Below are 20,495 nucleotides of genomic sequence, written 5' to 3' on the forward strand. Positions count from 1 at the left end.
TTTGTCGCACAAATTGTCGCAAAGTACAAAAAAGTTGTGCAAATTAACAAAAAAGACACAAAAAACGTACAGTACCAAAACTTCAGAAACAATCATACTTTGATGAATGTGCCCCATAGGGTGTGTCTAATTCAAACAATGTGCTGTGTCTTATGTGTTGTGATCTGCTATAGTGCATTATTACTCATTTATTCCATACTGACTGTATTTTTTAGGACAGATTACATTTAGCTTTATAGCAGCAACATTATTGTTTTCAATACAGACTTGAGCAAGTCAGCACAACAACAACTAAAACAACGTATCTATGAAGCTGTTCTAAAAAGTGAGAGAAATACAGTAGTTAACGCTGCCCAGAGCTTAGGTTTCAGGTGGAAACCTCCTTCTTTACCCGTTGTCTAGGCAACGGTAATGCGCTCCTCTGACTGGGGCTTCGTGACGTGTCAACTCGGAAGCGGAAGGAAACATGGCTAGGAATGAGGAGAAGCAGCACGGGAGGCTGAACCGGCTCTGGCTTCAGAAGGCTAAGGAAGGTAGCAGCGCGTTATTTGTTGGTATAGCCTATATGCACAAGGGGCGGGTATGGCTTTAATCATGTATCAAGCCATATAATTGTGTTATCTGTCAAATGTATATGTTGCTTTGAAAAAATAAATATGGATTCCAGATATTATGGCTGACTAGGATCTTTTAGGTGTTTGTGGATCTGGTTGTCATGGTTACTTTCCTTTATTGAAAATGATCCCAGGCATTCATTGCACCTTCCTGACGAACTAAAGTGTTTTATTAGGTGCGGGAAATGCATGGGACATTGGAACCAATTTGTGTTGCATAGAAAAGGAGATGAGCCAGTTTAATCAGATTGCATGACCATTGCTCACTTAGATTGAAAGCTCTGTGGGTCAGGGACCTCCTTCCTACTGTGTCTCTTACCACATGGTACTTAATCTCTGTATATACTTATTTATTGTATTTTTTATAATACTTGTACACCCCATGTGTATTCTAATTTATTGTACAGCTCTTTGTGTCGAAGGTTGCCAGCTCACCCCTTTAATAATGGGCACATATTAAATCCATGCCCTAAATTACTAATTAACCATGCAGGATGTGAATTCAATGTGTGGCTGGTGTTAAAGGGGTAAGGTGGCAACCCAATGTGTATCCTTGTTGCACTTTATACATACGTACGTACATACATACATACAGGAGACGAAAGACCAAATTACTTATTGTTAGACACTGCACCAAGGATGTAATCACTTAATTCCTACACTTCTCTTCAACTAAAAAAATTCCCTGGCCCAGGGTACATTTCCTCTAATTAAAATGCCATTGTTTTCTTCTGGTGTCTCGGTTATTCCCTGTGCCCATTAAAGCTGAACATAAATTGCTGGAACACTTTACTGTGCCGGTGCTCCCAAGGGTGGTGCATTTTTTTTTAAAAGGGAGTCAGGAAAACAGACACTAAAATGTCTACACCCAACAACTTTGCCTCCCCCTGTGATTCTGCATGATTGAACTGTACAGTTTTCTTGTCATAAATAAGAGTTAGCGTTAACACTGGGTTGCTATGATTTAATTCATTATCAGACATAAAAGGGTTAATTTTAATATTCTCATAATCATGGACTTTTTCTTGACAGAGGGCCACATCAAGGACATTAACAGCAACAGGCCTAGGTTGGTAAGTTAAATGTATTCTATAATTAAAATCTCCTTTTCAGCCTATACTATTATGTTATGGCTCCTATGTGAGTCAAAACGTTGCAATATGGAAAAGTAAAAAAAATATTTTTAAGGAAGTACTTCTTATAATATATAAGTCCAAATATCGGCACTCACCAAACTAATAACCAATGTCCGGGTGCTAACCATAAATTCATGTACAGTCTCTTAGAAAGCACTCACGGTGAAATATAAAAATAAAACAATTTATTAAACAAAAAAGTCTACGCGTTTCGATCCAGTGGATCGAAACACGTAGACTTTTTTGTTTAATAAATTGTTTTATTTTTATATTTCACCGTGAGTGCTTTCTAAGAGACTGTATGTGTATATATATATATATATATATATATATATATATTCTGTTTTGAATTTTTTTTAGTATTGTGTGTGACCATGTTTAGTATACACCACAGGGATAAGTAAGGCATACTTTATAGTAGTTCTCAGAATTGCCACTGAAATTCTTTTCAAATAGCATAGAAATAAAAAGTAATTGCTATAACTTTCCAATGAGTAAGGTTAAAAAGTAGATAAAGCTTTTATACAGGTAAGAAAACTCCTATGTCAAACTATCCTCATAGTTTATGGTTTGTGTGACACAGGTGACATCACTATGAAAGCTGCATTTCTTATTTAGTAAATGCTACTTTTTTAACTTCAATAAAGACAATGATTTGACCTTTCCAGCCATTAATCAAGCCTTTGCAGTTTTTCTTGTGTATTTGCAATACTTATAACTGTTACCTCCTGTTTCTATATGGTGGGCTAGTCATTTACTGTATTACATATGCAAGGGACCAGATAGCAAAATGATAATGAGGCCATTGGAACTCCTGAACAGTCTGAGTTCCTTAAATAAATGTCTTAATGGCTATATCTGGTCTAGGGGATTCCAATCAGGTTAAATGCAATCTTCTAATTGTATTTTTTGTGATACTTTTTTTTTTTAAAGTCTGCCTTACATACTGCTTCAGATGTGAAGAAATGGATCCCTAGCATTAAAAATGAGATAGAATACTATTTAGAGGTAAGATAAAAAGTAAAACAGTATTTGTTCATTTCTGTACTAAATTTACAGGGAAATACACTGAGGAGTTGGTGGAATGTAAACTTCAAAGAAATTGAAGGTTTTAAAGCACTTATTTCACCTAAAAATTGCATTGCAGTGTTTGGGGAAGTAGCTACATGCCCATGGTGTGCTTCTTATTCTTGTCAGTATGAAGCTCATTTGTTGTTTATTATCATTTGTAAGTTTCACCAGCATCAGTATTGGCATTCATTTACATACCTTGTGATTTTGTTGGTCCCAGTGTGTACCTGGTGAATAACAGGTATAAAGTATATAACTCAAGACACTGTTGTTTTGTAGTACTTTTTTTTCTCAGTTCAGTTCTATTATGAAACATAGCATCTGACACCCCAACAGCACTTGTACATTGTTTAAATTAGACACACCATATGTGGTTTGACCTGCTATAGTGCATTATCCCATACTGTTATTGGTTTTTTTTTAGGACAGATTACTTTTACCTTTAATCAGCAGCAGCAAAACTATTGTTTTCAATACACCTTAAGGTGGCCATACACGTTAAGATCCGCTCGCTTGGCCACCTATGGGTAGGCGATATCGGGCAAATGTAGGCTAATTCCAGATATCAGTCAGGCATGCCCGTCGTTGCTGCCCCTACACGGGCCAATAAGCTGCCGAATCGGTCTAATGGACCGATATCGGCAGCTACAATTGGCCCATGTATGGCCACCTTAAGACTTGAGCAAGTCAGCATAGCTACGCTGCTCACCTTTCTACCTCAGATAATTATTTTAGGAAGCTATGGGCTGGGTACGGCTGCAAGGCCTTCCTTATCTTTTTATTTGCCAAGATTAAAAAACCTTTTAATTAACCTAAGGGCTCTGGCACACAGGCAGATTAGTCGCCCGCGACAAATCTCCCTGTTTGCGGGCGACTAATCTCCCCGAAATGCCATCCCACCGGCGAAAATGTAAATCGCCGGTGTGATGGCATAAGTTGGCGGCGCGATTTCAGTGAAATCGCGGAAATTGCCTTGAGAGGAAACTCTCAAGCTTATGCCATAACCACCGGCGATTTACATTTTCGCCGGTGGGATGGCATTTCGGGGAGATTAGTCGCCCGCGAACAGGGAGATTTGTCGCGGGCGACTAATCTCCCCGTGTCCCAGAGCCCTAAAGGCTTAATTAATAAGGAGCAGTGGGTCTCAGGGAAGTTTCTTTGCTCTTGCCTTTTTAGTGACCCAAAACATTTTAAAAAAAAAAAGCCCACTGTCCTAAGCGTGTAACTAGGGTGTCATTATCAAAACACAATTTATTTAAATGTGAATCACAATTGGCTTTTTTTTATTAAAAAAAAAAACTGTAAAATATGTAGACTTTTTTAGTATACCATAAATTAATATTTGTTAATAAATAGGATGGTAATCATTTTAATATTCTGATGTTTTTTCTTACAGCAATCCCAGCTTACACACTATTCAGAGAGAAAAATAAAAGATTTCCAGGACAAAATTGAAACACTGAAGAAAGAGTATCAAAGTTATCTGTGGAAGTTACGCAGGTTGGACCCTTCCTGTAAAGATCATCCTTGGAAACTGAGAGGGTATAAAAGAAAGAGGACAGAGGAAGAGAAAGTGCCATCTTGGGTAGAATCAGGTACAAACATTAAACAATGGCTTTTAATTTTTGCTTTAAGGAACTGTAAAGGCAATTACATTAGTCCAACACAAATTATCCTTGTTTGTGCTTCTGTGGTTTGTAGATATGTTGCATTATATTCACTTTTTTATGCAGAGCTTTATTGGCCCTGTTTGTGGCATAATACCTGAGGAAAAAAAGTGGCTACCTAATTTACAAATATAAATAAATATCTCAAAGAATTGCTGTTGCTTTTTTTCTCATGGTATTTACAGGTCATCTTTTTGAAACCAAGAACAAACACTTCACATGCTGTATGTCTAAATAGCAATTACAGGGATTTACAGCCCAAATGGTTTTTGCATAATAAAAAACCCCTTATGCAACTTTACAATATACAAGTTTTCATTGATTTAAGTTAGTTAGTAGCACAATAACGACAGAGCTACTGCATAGGGATTAGAAAAGTGTGCAACGGCTTCTGTAAAGAATTAATTTTAGATTTAAATTAGCTTAAAGTAAATAACATTTGTGCATGATGTATATGAGTGACAGTTCTCTCTAAAAATGCTTATGCTTAGAATTGAGTGTAGAGGTTAATTAACTCATCTCCCTCTACCTAGCCCCACTCTAATGGGGATGCTCACAGCAAATTAAGCTAGGTCTTAGTTATAGATGCCCTGATCCATAATATGAAAATTTGGATGAAAGGTAAACACTTGAGACTGGTCTTAGATTAATGGCTGACTCTTTCGGGGGAATTTACAAAAGTGGTGATATTGAGACAAAATAAAAGTGGAGATAGATTTGTCGGATTTTTAACCTAATTCACAAACCTCTATCTCCACTTTTGTGAATTTGTCTTTTAAACAGTTTTCAGATCTTGTCATTTTCCAAACATTTTTTTTATGAATTTGCATTTAGCTCTTAGTAAATCTGTTGGTGCCCCCAAACCCAGTCCCACATCTACATGGAATAAGGAACCTTGGAATAAGGATTTTACCAGCAGGGTTTTGCATTTCATATGCAATTTGTCATTTCACTTTGGGGGCATTTCCTGGGGGGTAATATTAGTTTGCCCAGGGAAACTATACATCATTTTTTTCAGGACAATCTGGGCTTTCTAATGTTTTCTATATTTCTGTGTAATTCCACTTCTGTAATGAGATTTAAGGGTCTAAATACAGTCTTCTCTGGCCCCTACTCATTACTGGGCAGCAGCAATCCGGGCCACACACCAACATGCCTGGTGAATAGAGGTCCAACAGGATTAGGGCCCACTGGGTTTTTATCCAGTGCCCTGTTGGGCCAGTCCAACCCTGTACCCCAATATCCCAGTTTGGGTGCCAATGTGTATGTGCTGTTTGCTGATCCCCAAGATGGCTGCTGGGAACAGGTAGGGACCAATGCTGTTAAGCAGCTCTGTAGTTCTGGACATGCTATGGGGGCACAGATAAGTTGGGGCAGATGTCAGTAAAGTTATTAAAGAGAAGGCACTGCTGCTAAAACTAAAAATTTGTCTGGGAGGCTTCACTTTTCCTTTTAATAAAAATGTTTACAATATATTCACACAAAATGTTATTATTGCCTCACTGATTAAGCTAAAACTAGCATAATCATGCAAATGTCAGGTAAAAACTTTTTATACATAAGATATAAATTAAACTTTTTTTAATCAGTGTTTTACTTGTTTATAAAATGTTAATGAGGCTTTTTGCACCTATTGTTCTAGGGTTAGACAGAAACTTGTCCCCTAACAATGAGTCTGCTAATCCCCATTTATATGTTAATGATCCCCCAAAGGGGCTCCTACCTTTGGTGTGAAATGGAGACTGGGTGAAACCAAACAAAACAGAAGAGCTAAAAATTGGTCTGACAGAGTTACACTGAGCTTTACTCCATTTTGAAAATGTCGGGAAAAAATGTCGTTAAAACATCGTATAAATGTCGTTTGAACAACAAATTCACAAAAGTGTCTGTAAATTGTCTTTCTTTCACTAAAATCAGAAAAGTGGCAGTTGAGTCGGAATTTAGGCGGATTTCTGTTTGTGAATCTGGAGAAAGTGTTTTCCACCAGTTTTTCCACCACTTTTACTCCAAAAAGGGCTATCTCGACTTTTGTGAATTCCCCCCAAGGTCTGTAAGAGCCATGAACAAATTTTTTTTAAATTTTGTCACACACATACATTGATAACTTTAAAATACTGAAGTAAAAATGCAGTTTGGAGCAGAAAAAAAAATTCATTTCTTGGTGGCTTTGGCCCTTTACAGCTGAATTTTTTTTTAACTCTGTTCAGTTCCATAACGCTGTCTCTCTAAGAACACTTTATATAAGTTCATATTTCTAGCACCCCAAATCCTTTATCACTCCCTATCATTTCCTAGAAAGATTAATCATAAAAAAAACTATTCCTCTTCAGACAGGGGTGTTTCTGGGGTCTATGCTGCCCTGAGGCAGCCTTTCAGATGCCGCCTCCCTCGCAGAGGTGTGAAGAGGGGGCCACATTGCTAGTACTGAGTTGAAAATGCCATTTAAAATCTGAATTTCAGTTCTTAAAGCTACCAGGAGCAGCTTTTTGCTGCCCATAGTAACTTGCAGGCTTATGGCAGGGGCGCCCCTGTCTTCAGAATATCCAGCTATTGCTGATCTGTAACTGCTTTCAGTCTTTTACTGCCATTGGCATTGGTCTGATCTCTAGTGGGCTCTCATAGTTAATATCACAAGCATCAGGAATGTGTATTAATTGACTTCTTATTGCGAGTGGAAAGAAACTGATTTTTCCTGTGATAGTTGCTTTCAGCTGCCATAGCTCAGTTCCACTAACTGTGGCAGGGACAATCAAGGCAGGCAATTTCATAGCTGGTATTATAAATCATTAGAGGATTGGTAAGGGAAAGCTAAATGTAGCCACTGAAAAAGTAACGGCTCTCAAGCTGCCCGCGCAGCTTGCCTGGCCGGGACGTGGGTATGTAGGTTAAGTGACTTGTCCAAGGTCACAAGGTGCACCTAGGGTGGAATCGAACCCGAGTCGCAGTGGGTCACCACACTGAAGGCTGATTCCCTAACCACTAGGCTATCTGAGTCCTCCCACTTGTAGGAGGATCTTTTCGTTCTGTTGTCTTAGATATGACAGTTGGTGCGTCCTGTGTGAAGGAAACATTCAGGGTTAAAGCTGGCTGCTTGCACCAAGACCTGTATGAGTAGGGGGACTGTTACATAAGTAAGGGGGCCTGTAAATAAGTAGAGAGAATGAATCTGGAAACTGTGCTGCACTATTCATAACATAAAAATAGGCACAACATCTATTTGAAAAGTGTTTGACCTGAAAGCAGGTGCTTGTATGGCTATCCAAGCTGGAGCCAATAAAGCCCTATGTGGGTTATATGAGAGACTTTCCATAGAAGGCTGGCTGGCCACTATTATATCATGTATGTTTCCTGCTTTATAAATGTGTATATTGACAGACATATTGGTAGATAGTTTAGAAGCAGGATGGGCAAACAGGAACAGAGCTGCCAATCAGTGGGAAGTGCCAGAACATAAGAGACTTTTATCAGGGCTGCCATCCGGAACTTTGGGGCCCCATACAGGTTATTTATATGGATCCCCCCATAAACAGAAGGATGGCACTGGGCAGTGAGTGACACATGGGGAATGGCATATGGGTAAAAAGCCTGTTATGACTGGCGTTACATGAGGGATATATGGGGATAGGAGAGAGGGTGGGGTTTATAAATGAAAGTAATGAAGAAGGCAGTAACTGACCCATGGGGGGAATTTACAAAAGTGGTGATATTGAGACAAAATAAAAGTGGAGATAGATTTGTCGGATTTTTAACCTAATTCACAAACCTCTATCTCCACTTTTGTGAATTTGTCTTTTAAACAGACAGTTTTCAGATCTTGTCATTTTCCAAACATTTTTTTTATGAATTTGCATTTAGCTCTTAGTAAATCTGTTGGTGCCCCCAAACCCAGTCCCACATCTACATGGAATAAGGAACCTTGGAATAAGGATTTTACCAGCAGGGTTTTGCATTTCATATGCAATTTGTCATTTCACTTTGGGGGCATTTCCTGGGGGGTAATATTAGTTTGCCCAGGGAAACTATACATCATTTTTTTCAGGACAATCTGGGCTTTCTAATGTTTTCTATATTTCTGTGTAATTCCACTTCTGTAATGAGATTTAAGGGTCTAAATACAGTCTTCTCTGGCCCCTACTCATTACTGGGCAGCAGCAATCCGGGCCACACACCAACATGCCTGGTGAATAGAGGTCCAACAGGATTAGGGCCCACTGGGTTTTTATCCAGTGCCCTGTTGGGCCAGTCCAACCCTGTACCCCAATATCCCAGTTTGGGTGCCAGTGTGTATGTGCTGTTTGCTGATCCCCAAGATGGCTGCTGGGAACAGGTAGGGACCAATGCTGTTAAGCAGCTCTGTAGTTCTGGACATGCTATGGGGGCACAGATAAGTTGGGGCAGATGTCAGTAAAGTTATTAAAGAGAAGGCACTGCTGCTAAAACTAAAAATTTGTCTGGGAGGCTTCACTTTTCCTTTTAATAAAAATGTTTACAATATATTCACACAAAATGTTATTATTGCCTCACTGATTAAGCTAAAACTAGCATAATCATGCAAATGTCAGGTAAAAACTTTTTATACATAAGATATAAATTAAACTTTTTTTAATCAGTGTTTTACTTGTTTATAAAATGTTAATGAGGCTTTTTGCACCTATTGTTCTAGGGTTAGACAGAAACTTGTCCCCTAACAATGAGTCTGCTAATCCCCATTTATATGTTAATGATCCCCCAAAGGGGCTCCTACCTTTGGTGTGAAATGGAGACTGGGTGAAACCAAACAAAACAGAAGAGCTAAAAATTGGTCTGACAGAGTTACACTGAGCTTTACTCCATTTTGAAAATGTCGGGAAAAAATGTCGTTAAAACATCGTATAAATGTCGTTTGAACAACAAATTCACAAAAGTGTCTGTAAATTGTCTTTCTTTCACTAAAATCAGAAAAGTGGCAGTTGAGTCGGAATTTAGGCGGATTTCTGTTTGTGAATCTGGAGAAAGTGTTTTCCACCAGTTTTTCCACCACTTTTACTCCAAAAAGGGCTATCTCGACTTTTGTGAATTCCCCCCAAGGTCTGTAAGAGCCATGAACAAATTTTTTTTAAATTTTGTCACACACATACATTGATAACTTTAAAATACTGAAGTAAAAATGCAGTTTGGAGCAGAAAAAAAAATTCATTTCTTGGTGGCTTTGGCCCTTTACAGCTGAATTTTTTTTTTAACTCTGTTCAGTTCCATAACGCTGTCTCTCTAAGAACACTTTATATAAGTTCATATTTCTAGCACCCCAAATCCTTTATCACTCCCTATCATTTCCTAGAAAGATTAATCATAAAAAAAACTATTCCTCTTCAGACAGGGGTGTTTCTGGGGTCTATGCTGCCCTGAGGCAGCCTTTCAGATGCCGCCTCCCTCGCAGAGGTGTGAAGAGGGGGCCACATTGCTAGTACTGAGTTGAAAATGCCATTTAAAATCTGAATTTCAGTTCTTAAAGCTACCAGGAGCAGCTTTTTGCTGCCCATAGTAACTTGCAGGCTTATGGCAGGGGCGCCCCTGTCTTCAGAATATCCAGCTATTGCTGATCTGTAACTGCTTTCAGTCTTTTACTGCCATTGGCATTGGTCTGATCTCTAGTGGGCTCTCATAGTTAATATCACAAGCATCAGGAATGTGTATTAATTGACTTCTTATTGCGAGTGGAAAGAAACTGATTTTTCCTGTGATAGTTGCTTTCAGCTGCCATAGCTCAGTTCCACTAACTGTGGCAGGGACAATCAAGGCAGGCAATTTCATAGCTGGTATTATAAATCATTAGAGGATTGGTAAGGGAAAGCTAAATGTAGCCACTGAAAAAGTAACGGCTCTCAAGCTGCCCGCGCAGCTTGCCTGGCCGGGACGTGGGTATGTAGGTTAAGTGACTTGTCCAAGGTCACAAGGTGCACCTAGGGTGGAATCGAACCCGAGTCGCAGTGGGTCACCACACTGAAGGCTGATTCCCTAACCACTAGGCTATCTGAGTCCTCCCACTTGTAGGAGGATCTTTTCGTTCTGTTGTCTTAGATATGACAGTTGGTGCGTCCTGTGTGAAGGAAACATTCAGGGTTAAAGCTGGCTGCTTGCACCAAGACCTGTATGAGTAGGGGGACTGTTACATAAGTAAGGGGGCCTGTAAATAAGTAGAGAGAATGAATCTGGAAACTGTGCTGCACTATTCATAACATAAAAATAGGCACAACATCTATTTGAAAAGTGTTTGACCTGAAAGCAGGTGCTTGTATGGCTATCCAAGCTGGAGCCAATAAAGCCCTATGTGGGTTATATGAGAGACTTTCCATAGAAGGCTGGCTGGCCACTATTATATCATGTATGTTTCCTGCTTTATAAATGTGTATATTGACAGACATATTGGTAGATAGTTTAGAAGCAGGATGGGCAAACAGGAACAGAGCTGCCAATCAGTGGGAAGTGCCAGAACATAAGAGACTTTTATCAGGGCTGCCATCCGGAACTTTGGGGCCCCATACAGGTTATTTATATGGATCCCCCCATAAACAGAAGGATGGCACTGGGCAGTGAGTGACACATGGGGAATGGCATATGGGTAAAAAGCCTGTTATGACTGGCGTTACATGAGGGATATATGGGGATAGGAGAGAGGGTGGGGTTTATAAATGAAAGTAATGAAGAAGGCAGTAACTGACCCATGGGGGGAATTTACAAAAGTGGTGATATTGAGACAAAATAAAAGTGGAGATAGATTTGTCGGATTTTTAACCTAATTCACAAACCTCTATCTCCACTTTTGTGAATTTGTCTTTTAAACAGACAGTTTTCAGATCTTGTCATTTTCCAAACATTTTTTTTATGAATTTGCATTTAGCTCTTAGTAAATCTGTTGGTGCCCCCAAACCCAGTCCCACATCTACATGGAATAAGGAACCTTGGAATAAGGATTTTACCAGCAGGGTTTTGCATTTCATATGCAATTTGTCATTTCACTTTGGGGGCATTTCCTGGGGGTAATATTAGTTTGCCCAGGGAAACTATACATCATTTTTTTCAGGACAATCTGGGCTTTCTAATGTTTTCTATATTTCTGTGTAATTCCACTTCTGTAATGAGATTTAAGGGTCTAAATACAGTCTTCTCTGGCCCCTACTCATTACTGGGCAGCAGCAATCCGGGCCACACACCAACATGCCTGGTGAATAGAGGTCCAACAGGATTAGGGCCCACTGGGTTTTTATCCAGTGCCCTGTTGGGCCAGTCCAACCCTGTACCCCAATATCCCAGTTTGGGTGCCAGTGTGTATGTGCTGTTTGCTGATCCCCAAGATGGCTGCTGGGAACAGGTAGGGACCAATGCTGTTAAGCAGCTCTGTAGTTCTGGACATGCTATGGGGGCACAGATAAGTTGGGGCAGATGTCAGTAAAGTTATTAAAGAGAAGGCACTGCTGCTAAAACTAAAAATTTGCCTGAGAGGCTTCACTTTTCCTTTTAATAAAAATGTTTACAATATATTCACACAAAATGTTATTATTGCCTCACTGATTAAGCTAAAACTAGCATAATCATGCAAATGTCAGGTAAAAACTTTTTATACATAAGATATAAATTAAACTTTTTTTAATCAGTGTTTTACTTGTTTATAAAATGTTAATGAGGCTTTTTGCACCTATTGTTCTAGGGTTAGACAGAAACTTGTCCCCTAACAATGAGTCTGCTAATCCCCATTTATATGTTAATGATCCCCCAAAGGGGCTCCTACCTTTGGTGTGAAATGGAGACTGGGTGAAACCAAACAAAACAGAAGAGCTAAAAATTGGTCTGACAGAGTTACACTGAGCTTTACTCCATTTTGAAAATGTCGGGAAAAAATGTCGTTAAAACATCGTATAAATGTCGTTTGAACAACAAATTCACAAAAGTGTCTGTAAATTGTCTTTCTTTCACTAAAATCAGAAAAGTGGCAGTTGAGTCGGAATTTAGGCGGATTTCTGTTTGTGAATCTGGAGAAAGTGTTTTCCACCAGTTTTTCCACCACTTTTACTCCAAAAAGGGCTATCTCGACTTTTGTGAATTCCCCCCAAGGTCTGTAAGAGCCATGAACAAATTTTTTTTAAATTTTGTCACACACATACATTGATAACTTTAAAATACTGAAGTAAAAATGCAGTTTGGAGCAGAAAAAAAAATTCATTTCTTGGTGGCTTTGGCCCTTTACAGCTGAATTTTTTTTTAACTCTGTTCAGTTCCATAACGCTGTCTCTCTAAGAACACTTTATATAAGTTCATATTTCTAGCACCCCAAATCCTTTATCACTCCCTATCATTTCCTAGAAAGATTAATCATAAAAAAAACTATTCCTCTTCAGACAGGGGTGTTTCTGGGGTCTATGCTGCCCTGAGGCAGCCTTTCAGATGCCGCCTCCCTCGCAGAGGTGTGAAGAGGGGGCCACATTGCTAGTACTGAGTTGAAAATGCTATTTAAAATCTGAATTTCAGTTCTTAAAGCTACCAGGAGCAGCTTTTTGCTGCCCATAGTAACTTGCAGGCTTATGGCAGGGGCGCCCCTGTCTTCAGAATATCCAGCTATTGCTGATCTGTAACTGCTTTCAGTCTTTTACTGCCATTGGCATTGATCTGATCTCTAGTGGGCTCTCATAGTTAATATCACAAGCATCAGGAATGTGTATTAATTGACTTCTTATTGCGAGTGGAAAGAAACTGATTTTTCCTGTGATAGTTGCTTTCAGCTGCCATAGCTCAGTTCCACTAACTGTGGCAGGGACAATCAAGGCAGGCAATTTCATAGCTGGTATTATAAATCATTAGAGGATTGGTAAGGGAAAGCTAAATGTAGCCACTGAAAAAGTAACGGCTCTCAAGCTGCCCGCGCAGCTTGCCTGGCCGGGACGTGGGTATGTAGGTTAAGTGACTTGTCCAAGGTCACAAGGTGCACCTAGGGTGGAATCGAACCCGAGTCGCAGTGGGTCACCACACTGAAGGCTGATTCCCTAACCACTAGGCTATCTGAGTCCTCCCACTTGTAGGAGGATCTTTTCGTTCTGTTGTCTTAGATATGACAGTTGGTGCGTCCTGTGTGAAGGAAACATTCAGGGTTAAAGCTGGCTGCTTGCACCAAGACCTATATGAGTAGGGGGACTGTTACATAAGTAAGGGGGCCTGTAAATAAGTAGAGAGAATGAATCTGGAAACTGTGCTGCACTATTCATAACATAAAAATAGGCACAACATCTATTTGAAAAGTGTTTGACCTGAAAGCAGGTGCTTGTATGGCTATCCAAGCTGGAGCCAATAAAGCCCTATGTGGGTTATATGAGAGACTTTCCATAGAAGGCTGGCTGGCCACTATTATATCATGTATGTTTCCTGCTTTATAAATGTGTATATTGACAGACATATTGGTAGATAGTTTAGAAGCAGGATGGGCAAACAGGAACAGAGCTGCCAATCAGTGGGAAGTGCCAGAACATAAGAGACTTTTATCAGGGCTGCCATCCGGAACTTTGGGGCCCCATACAGGTTATTTATATGGATCCCCCCATAAACACAAGGATGGCACTGGGCAGTGAGTGACACATGGGGAATGGCATATGGGTAAAAAGCCTGTTATGACTGGCGTTACATGAGGGATATATGGGGATAGGAGAGAGGGTGGGGTTTATAAATGAAAGTAATGAAGAAGGCAGTAACTGACCCATGGGGGGAATTTACAAAAGTGGTGATATTGAGACAAAATAAAAGTGGAGATAGATTTGTCGGATTTTTAACCTAATTCACAAACCTCTATCTCCACTTTTGTGAATTTGTCTTTTAAACAGTTTTCAGATCTTGTCATTTTCCAAACATTTTTTTTATGAATTTGCATTTAGCTCTTAGTAAATCTGTTGGTGCCCCCAAACCCAGTCCCACATCTACATGGAATAAGGAACCTTGGAATAAGGATTTTACCAGCAGGGTTTTGCATTTCATATGCAATTTGTCATTTCACTTTGGGGGCATTTCCTGGGGGGTAATATTAGTTTGCCCAGGGAAACTATACATCATTTTTTTTCAGGACAATCTGGGCTTTCTAATGTTTTCTATATTTCTGTGTAATTCCACTTCTGTAATGAGATTTAAGGGTCTAAATACAGTCTTCTCTGGCCCCTACTCATTACTGGGCAGCAGCAATCCGGCCCACACACCAACATGCCTGGTGAATAGAGGTCCAACAGGATTAGGGCCCACTGGGTTTTTATCCAGTGCCCTGTTGGGCCAGTCCAACCCTGTACCCCAATATCCCAGTTTGGGTGCCAGTGTGTATGTGCTGTTTGCTGATCCCCAAGATGGCTGCTGGGAACAGGTAGGGACCAATGCTGTTAAGCAGCTCTGTAGTTCTGGACATGCTATGGGGGCACAGATAAGTTGGGGCAGATGTCAGTAAAGTTATTAAAGAGAAGGCACTGCTGCTAAAACTAAAAATTTGTCTGGGAGGCTTCACTTTTCCTTTTAATAAAAATGTTTACAATATATTCACACAAAATGTTATTATTGCCTCACTGATTAAGCTAAAACTAGCATAATCATGCAAATGTCAGGTAAAAACTTTTTATACATAAGATATAAATTAAACTTTTTTTAATCAGTGTTTTACTTGTTTATAAAATGTTAATGAGGCTTTTTGCACCTATTGTTCTAGGGTTAGACAGAAACTTGTCCCCTAACAATGAGTCTGCTAATCCCCATTTATATGTTAATGATCCCCCAAAGGGGCTCCTACCTTTGGTGTGAAATGGAGACTGGGTGAAACCAAACAAAACAGAAGAGCTAAAAATTGGTCTGACAGAGTTACACTGAGCTTTACTCCATTTTGAAAATGTCGGGAAAAAATGTCGTTAAAACATCGTATAAATGTCGTTTGAACAACAAATTCACAAAAGTGTCTGTAAATTGTCTTTCTTTCACTAAAATCAGAAAAGTGGCAGTTGAGTCGGAATTTAGGCGGATTTCTGTTTGTGAATCTGGAGAAAGTGTTTTCCACCAGTTTTTCCACCACTTTTACTCCAAAAAGGGCTATCTCGACTTTTGTGAATTCCCCCCAAGGTCTGTAAGAGCCATGAACAAATTTTTTTTAAATTTTGTCACACACATACATTGATAACTTTAAAATACTGAAGTAAAAATGCAGTTTGGAGCAGAAAAAAAAATTCATTTCTTGGTGGCTTTGGCCCTTTACAGCTGAATTTTTTTTTTAACTCTGTTCAGTTCCATAACGCTGTCTCTCTAAGAACACTTTATATAAGTTCATATTTCTAGCACCCCAAATCCTTTATCACTCCCTATCATTTCCTAGAAAGATTAATCATAAAAAAAACTATTCCTCTTCAGACAGGGGTGTTTCTGGGGTCTATGCTGCCCTGAGGCAGCCTTTCAGATGCCGCCTCCCTCGCAGAGGTGTGAAGAGGGGGCCACATTGCTAGTACTGAGTTGAAAATGCCATTTAAAATCTGAATTTCAGTTCTTAAAGCTACCAGGAGCAGCTTTTTGCTGCCCATAGTAACTTGCAGGCTTATGGCAGGGGCGCCCCTGTCTTCAGAATATCCAGCTATTGCTGATCTGTAACTGCTTTCAGTCTTTTACTGCCATTGGCATTGGTCTGATCTCTAGTGGGCTCTCATAGTTAATATCACAAGCATCAGGAATGTGTATTAATTGACTTCTTATTGCGAGTGGAAAGAAACTGATTTTTCCTGTGATAGTTGCTTTCAGCTGCCATAGCTCAGTTCCACTAACTGTGGCAGGGACAATCAAGGCAGGCAATTTCATAGCTGGTATTATAAATCATTAGAGGATTGGTAAGGGAAAGCTAAATGTAGCCACTGAAAAAGTAACGGCTCTCAAGCTGCCCGCGCAGCTTGCCTGGCCGGGACGTGGGTATGTAGGTTAAGTGACTTGTCCAAGGTCACAAGGTGCACCTAGGGTGGAATCGAACCCGAGTCGCAGTGGGTCACCACACTGAAGGCTGATTCCCTAACCACTAGGCTATCTGAGTCCTCCCACTTGTAGGAGGATCTTTTCGTTCTGTTGTCTTAGATATGACAGTTGGTGCGTCCTGTGTGAAGGAAACATTCAGGGTTAAAGCTGGCTGCTTGCACCAAGACCTGTATGAGTAGGGGGACTGTTACATAAGTAAGGGGGCCTGTAAATAAGTAGAGAGAATGAATCTGGAAACTGTGCTGCACTATTCATAACATAAAAATAGGCACAACATCTATTTGAAAAGTGTTTGACCTGAAAGCAGGTGCTTGTATGGCTATCCAAGCTGGAGCCAATAAAGCCCTATGTGGGTTATATGAGAGACTTTCCATAGAAGGCTGGCTGGCCACTATTATATCATGTATGTTTCCTGCTTTATAAATGTGTATATTGACAGACATATTGGTAGATAGTTTAGAAGCAGGATGGGCAAACAGGAACAGAGCTGCCAATCAGTGGGAAGTGCCAGAACATAAGAGACTTTTATCAGGGCTGCCATCCGGAACTTTGGGGCCCCATACAGGTTATTTATATGGATCCCCCCATAAACACAAGGATGGCACTGGGCAGTGAGTGACACATGGGGAATGGCATATGGGTAAAAAGCCTGTTATGACTGGCGTTACATGAGGGATATATGGGGATAGGAGAGAGGGTGGGGTTTATAAATGAAAGTAATGAAGAAGGCAGTAACTGACACATGGGGGGAATTTACAAAAGTGGTGATATTGAGACAAAATAAAAGTGGAGATAGATTTGTCAGATTTTTAACCTAATTCACAAACCTCTATCTCCACTTTTGTGAATTTGTCTTTTAAACAGACAGTTTCCATTTTGAAAATGTCAGAAAAAATGTCGTTAAAACGTCGTATAAATGTTGTTTGAACTACAAATTCACAAAAGTGTCTGTAAATTGTTCTTTCACCAAAAACAGAAAAGTGGCAGTTGAGTTGGAATTTAGGCGGATTTCTGTTTGTGAATCTGGAGAAAGTGTTTTCCACCAGTTTTTCCTCCACTTTTACTCTAAAAAGGGCTCTCTCGACTTTTGTGAATTCCCCCCTTTGTGTATGGGTCACTCACCAAGCCACTTTGGTGGTCTGGGATGCAGTGCCCCAGACCAGTATCAAGGGGACATTCATTACATTGATACCAATGGGACATGCACTCTGAGGACCCAAGTGTAGCAATTAAATGGTGTATGGTAGGAAAAAATATTTTTTTTTAAAGGGGATAAAAAGTAAAAATTATAATCTGTGTGTGTTAGACCAAAATTTTAATAAATTTGGAATATATACCCATTAAAAATTCTCTACTGCTTTTTTAATAAGAAGCTTTTTCATTTTGTATCTTATGCTAGTCCCCTGAAATGAACTCTGATCACAGCTCCTGGGCCAGTGACTGTCCTGATGTGAAACTAGACTTGAAACCAAAAGCAGTTACTGGCCTATACCAGACTTGAGGGGAAAAAAACCACAGAAGTTATCTTACAGGAGTGCCATTGGTCACTTGCTGATAATAGCAAGTCAGGCACAGATAAGAAAGTGAAACATGGGCAGAGTGTGAAACATACCCACTCCTTAATCTGCTGCAGACACTGAGCTCCAGTTAGCTGTGTTTTAACTGCTTTGCCATCTGATTTTATTTTAAGAAGAATATCTGTTAAAAGTCTTTTCCTATCTTAGGGCTATATATAAACACTGAGTTAAGATTTTGACTTGATTTTGATTTTTAACCGCTACACATGGGTCTTCGAAGTGCACATGTGATTGGTATTTCTGAGCTGAGACTTTAAATGAAAGCATCTGTTCTTTTTGCACCTTAGCATACCAACTGATTTGGTTTTTTTAATGTTACTAACTAGTTTGTTGTGTTTATCATCCTAAAGGATATCACACTGGTGCCAAGTTACTCTGCACACCTATTCTCAATGACTTTAATCAAGAATCCTACACAGACTCTGAAGAAGAAACCTCGACCCCTGACAAAGGAGAGGATAAAGCAACCAGACCAGACAGTCCAAATATCAGTCTTGATGTTCAGGATAAACCTTTAATTTTTGATAGTAAAAAATCCCATCCAAAGCATCTCTGGCTCAGGTCAACTTATAGTCTATCTGCTCGTGGCACAAACCAAATAAAAGACATTCTCCTGTCAAATAATCCAGAACTGAAAGGGACCAGCAGTATGCCAACTAGTCAAGAGGATACTGCACAAGGACCTGTAAGTGGTGGCAAGTTGAATGGGATTCTGGGGTTGGACTGTTACACCTCTTCTGAAGATGATAGCTGATGAAACCAGTTTACAACCTAAAGCTGATAAACAGTATGAGTAAAAAGAGAAAAAAATAATTGCCTAAACTGCCAACTGTAATAAATATGAAGGTACATTTAGAACTGGTAAGCCCTAGCCACCATGTGTATTATATGTGAATGGTAGAACTGTGACTGGTAAATATAGTGGTAGCACTGTGTTCACTAACCGACACTTTGGAGTTGCTACAAACTATATATACAGCCATTATTTGCACACACAAAGGAAAAAAGCTATAATTGCCAGTGCTTGTGTTCAGCCAGTGTGAATGGATTTCACTATGTTGTGGCAATTTTCCTTTAGAAATTCTCTATTGGAAAAAAAAAAATGTTCATATCTTTAGAAATGTAGTCATATGTGCAAATAGTCAGATAACTACTCTATTAAAGGGATATTGGTGTCAATTAATTAACCACCTTTTTCGTAATTTTGTTTTAATGTTCTAATGTTATTGTTATAACATTAGATACAGATTTTTATAACTGACCTTTTCTGTTTTGTTTCAGTCATAGCTTTTATTACATAGCCAGACAGTTTGGACGCATATCTGGAATCGCTGCCATAAAACAAGTCAAGATAGCAGTTAAGAAAAATATACCTTTTTGACATGAGCTCATTTCGTTTATATTATGTAGAAAGGTGCATAAACACTTCACATTGGTCTCTTGCCCAGTCACAATAATACTCAAAAAGAATGAAGAGCTCCTCTTTTATTGTTTTCTACTTCTCATGTGCCACCAAGCCACATGAATCCAAACTGCCTGACATACAGGGGCCCTACATCTGTTCCAGTGCAGCCTACTGTAGATGTTCTTGTTCAGAGATTCAGCTCCTTTTCTTTTCCTGTTGTTTTTATCATTAGTGCATTTTGCATAAACAACTGGAACAACAGAAATGTGAGCTCCCTGTGTGTCAACTGAGCAGAGTGTTTAGGATCAGCCTGTTTATCATCATTATTATTTATTATGGAATCAGTCTGTTTAGCCTTAGGGCTCTGGCACACAGAGGGAGATTAGTTGCCAGTGACAAATCTCCTGGTGGGATGGCATACACGGCGCTGCGATTTGCGGAAATCGCCGAATTTGCCTCGAGAGGCAACTTCGGCGATCGCGCTGCCGTGTATGCCATCCCATCTGCGATTTACATTTTCGCCGGTGGGATGTCATATCGGGGAGATTAGTCGCCCACAACAAGGGAGATTTGTCGCCGACAACTTATTTCCCTCGTGTGCCAGGGCCCTTAATGCAGAGCAGAGTGCTCTTTTGCCTGATGTCTGTCAGCTCTTCAAATCTCCAACTGCTTTTCTGGCCCCTCTACAGCTTCCCTACTTACTTGCATGGTCTGTGACCATAAGTGTCTCATGATTTCTACCAAAAGGATTTACACTTCTTTGTCTCCTAAACTGATTTAGGGATTGGGAGCCCCCAGTATATAAAAATTCCCCAGGCCAGTGTTCTATATGCCCTATATTTTTAAACTTTTCCAGGCATCCCAATCTCAGACTTAGGGGGGCATTTACTTAAATTCATATTTATTTTTTCACAATTGTTTTTTTTTTTTTCTCCCTCTTTTTTTCCTGTTAATGTCTCCGGTTTCTTTCAAAACACAGCTCAGTGGTAAAGCCATATGAACTTCCAGGCTGGGCTTGCTGTATATGC

The 20,495-nt window shown here is 39.7% G+C and overlaps 1 protein-coding gene across 1 annotated transcript; it reads left to right on the plus strand.

Annotated features, from left to right (window-relative positions):
* The first annotated feature begins 395 nt into the window (after positions 1-395).
* On the plus strand, positions 396-19,448 carry LOC101733192. Its single transcript, XM_031900909.1, has 5 exons — positions 396-533; positions 1,647-1,687; positions 2,684-2,758; positions 4,218-4,416; positions 18,413-19,448. Exons 1-5 carry the CDS (start codon positions 467-469, stop codon positions 18,814-18,816), a joined length of 786 nt encoding a protein of 261 aa, XP_031756769.1. The 5' UTR covers positions 396-466; the 3' UTR covers positions 18,817-19,448.
* Positions 19,449-20,495: the final 1,047 nt, after the last annotated feature.

This window comes from Xenopus tropicalis, chromosome 4 (genome assembly GCF_000004195.4).
Source record: "Xenopus tropicalis strain Nigerian chromosome 4, UCB_Xtro_10.0, whole genome shotgun sequence".
In the NCBI taxonomy this organism is placed as follows: Eukaryota; Metazoa; Chordata; class Amphibia; order Anura; family Pipidae; genus Xenopus; species Xenopus tropicalis.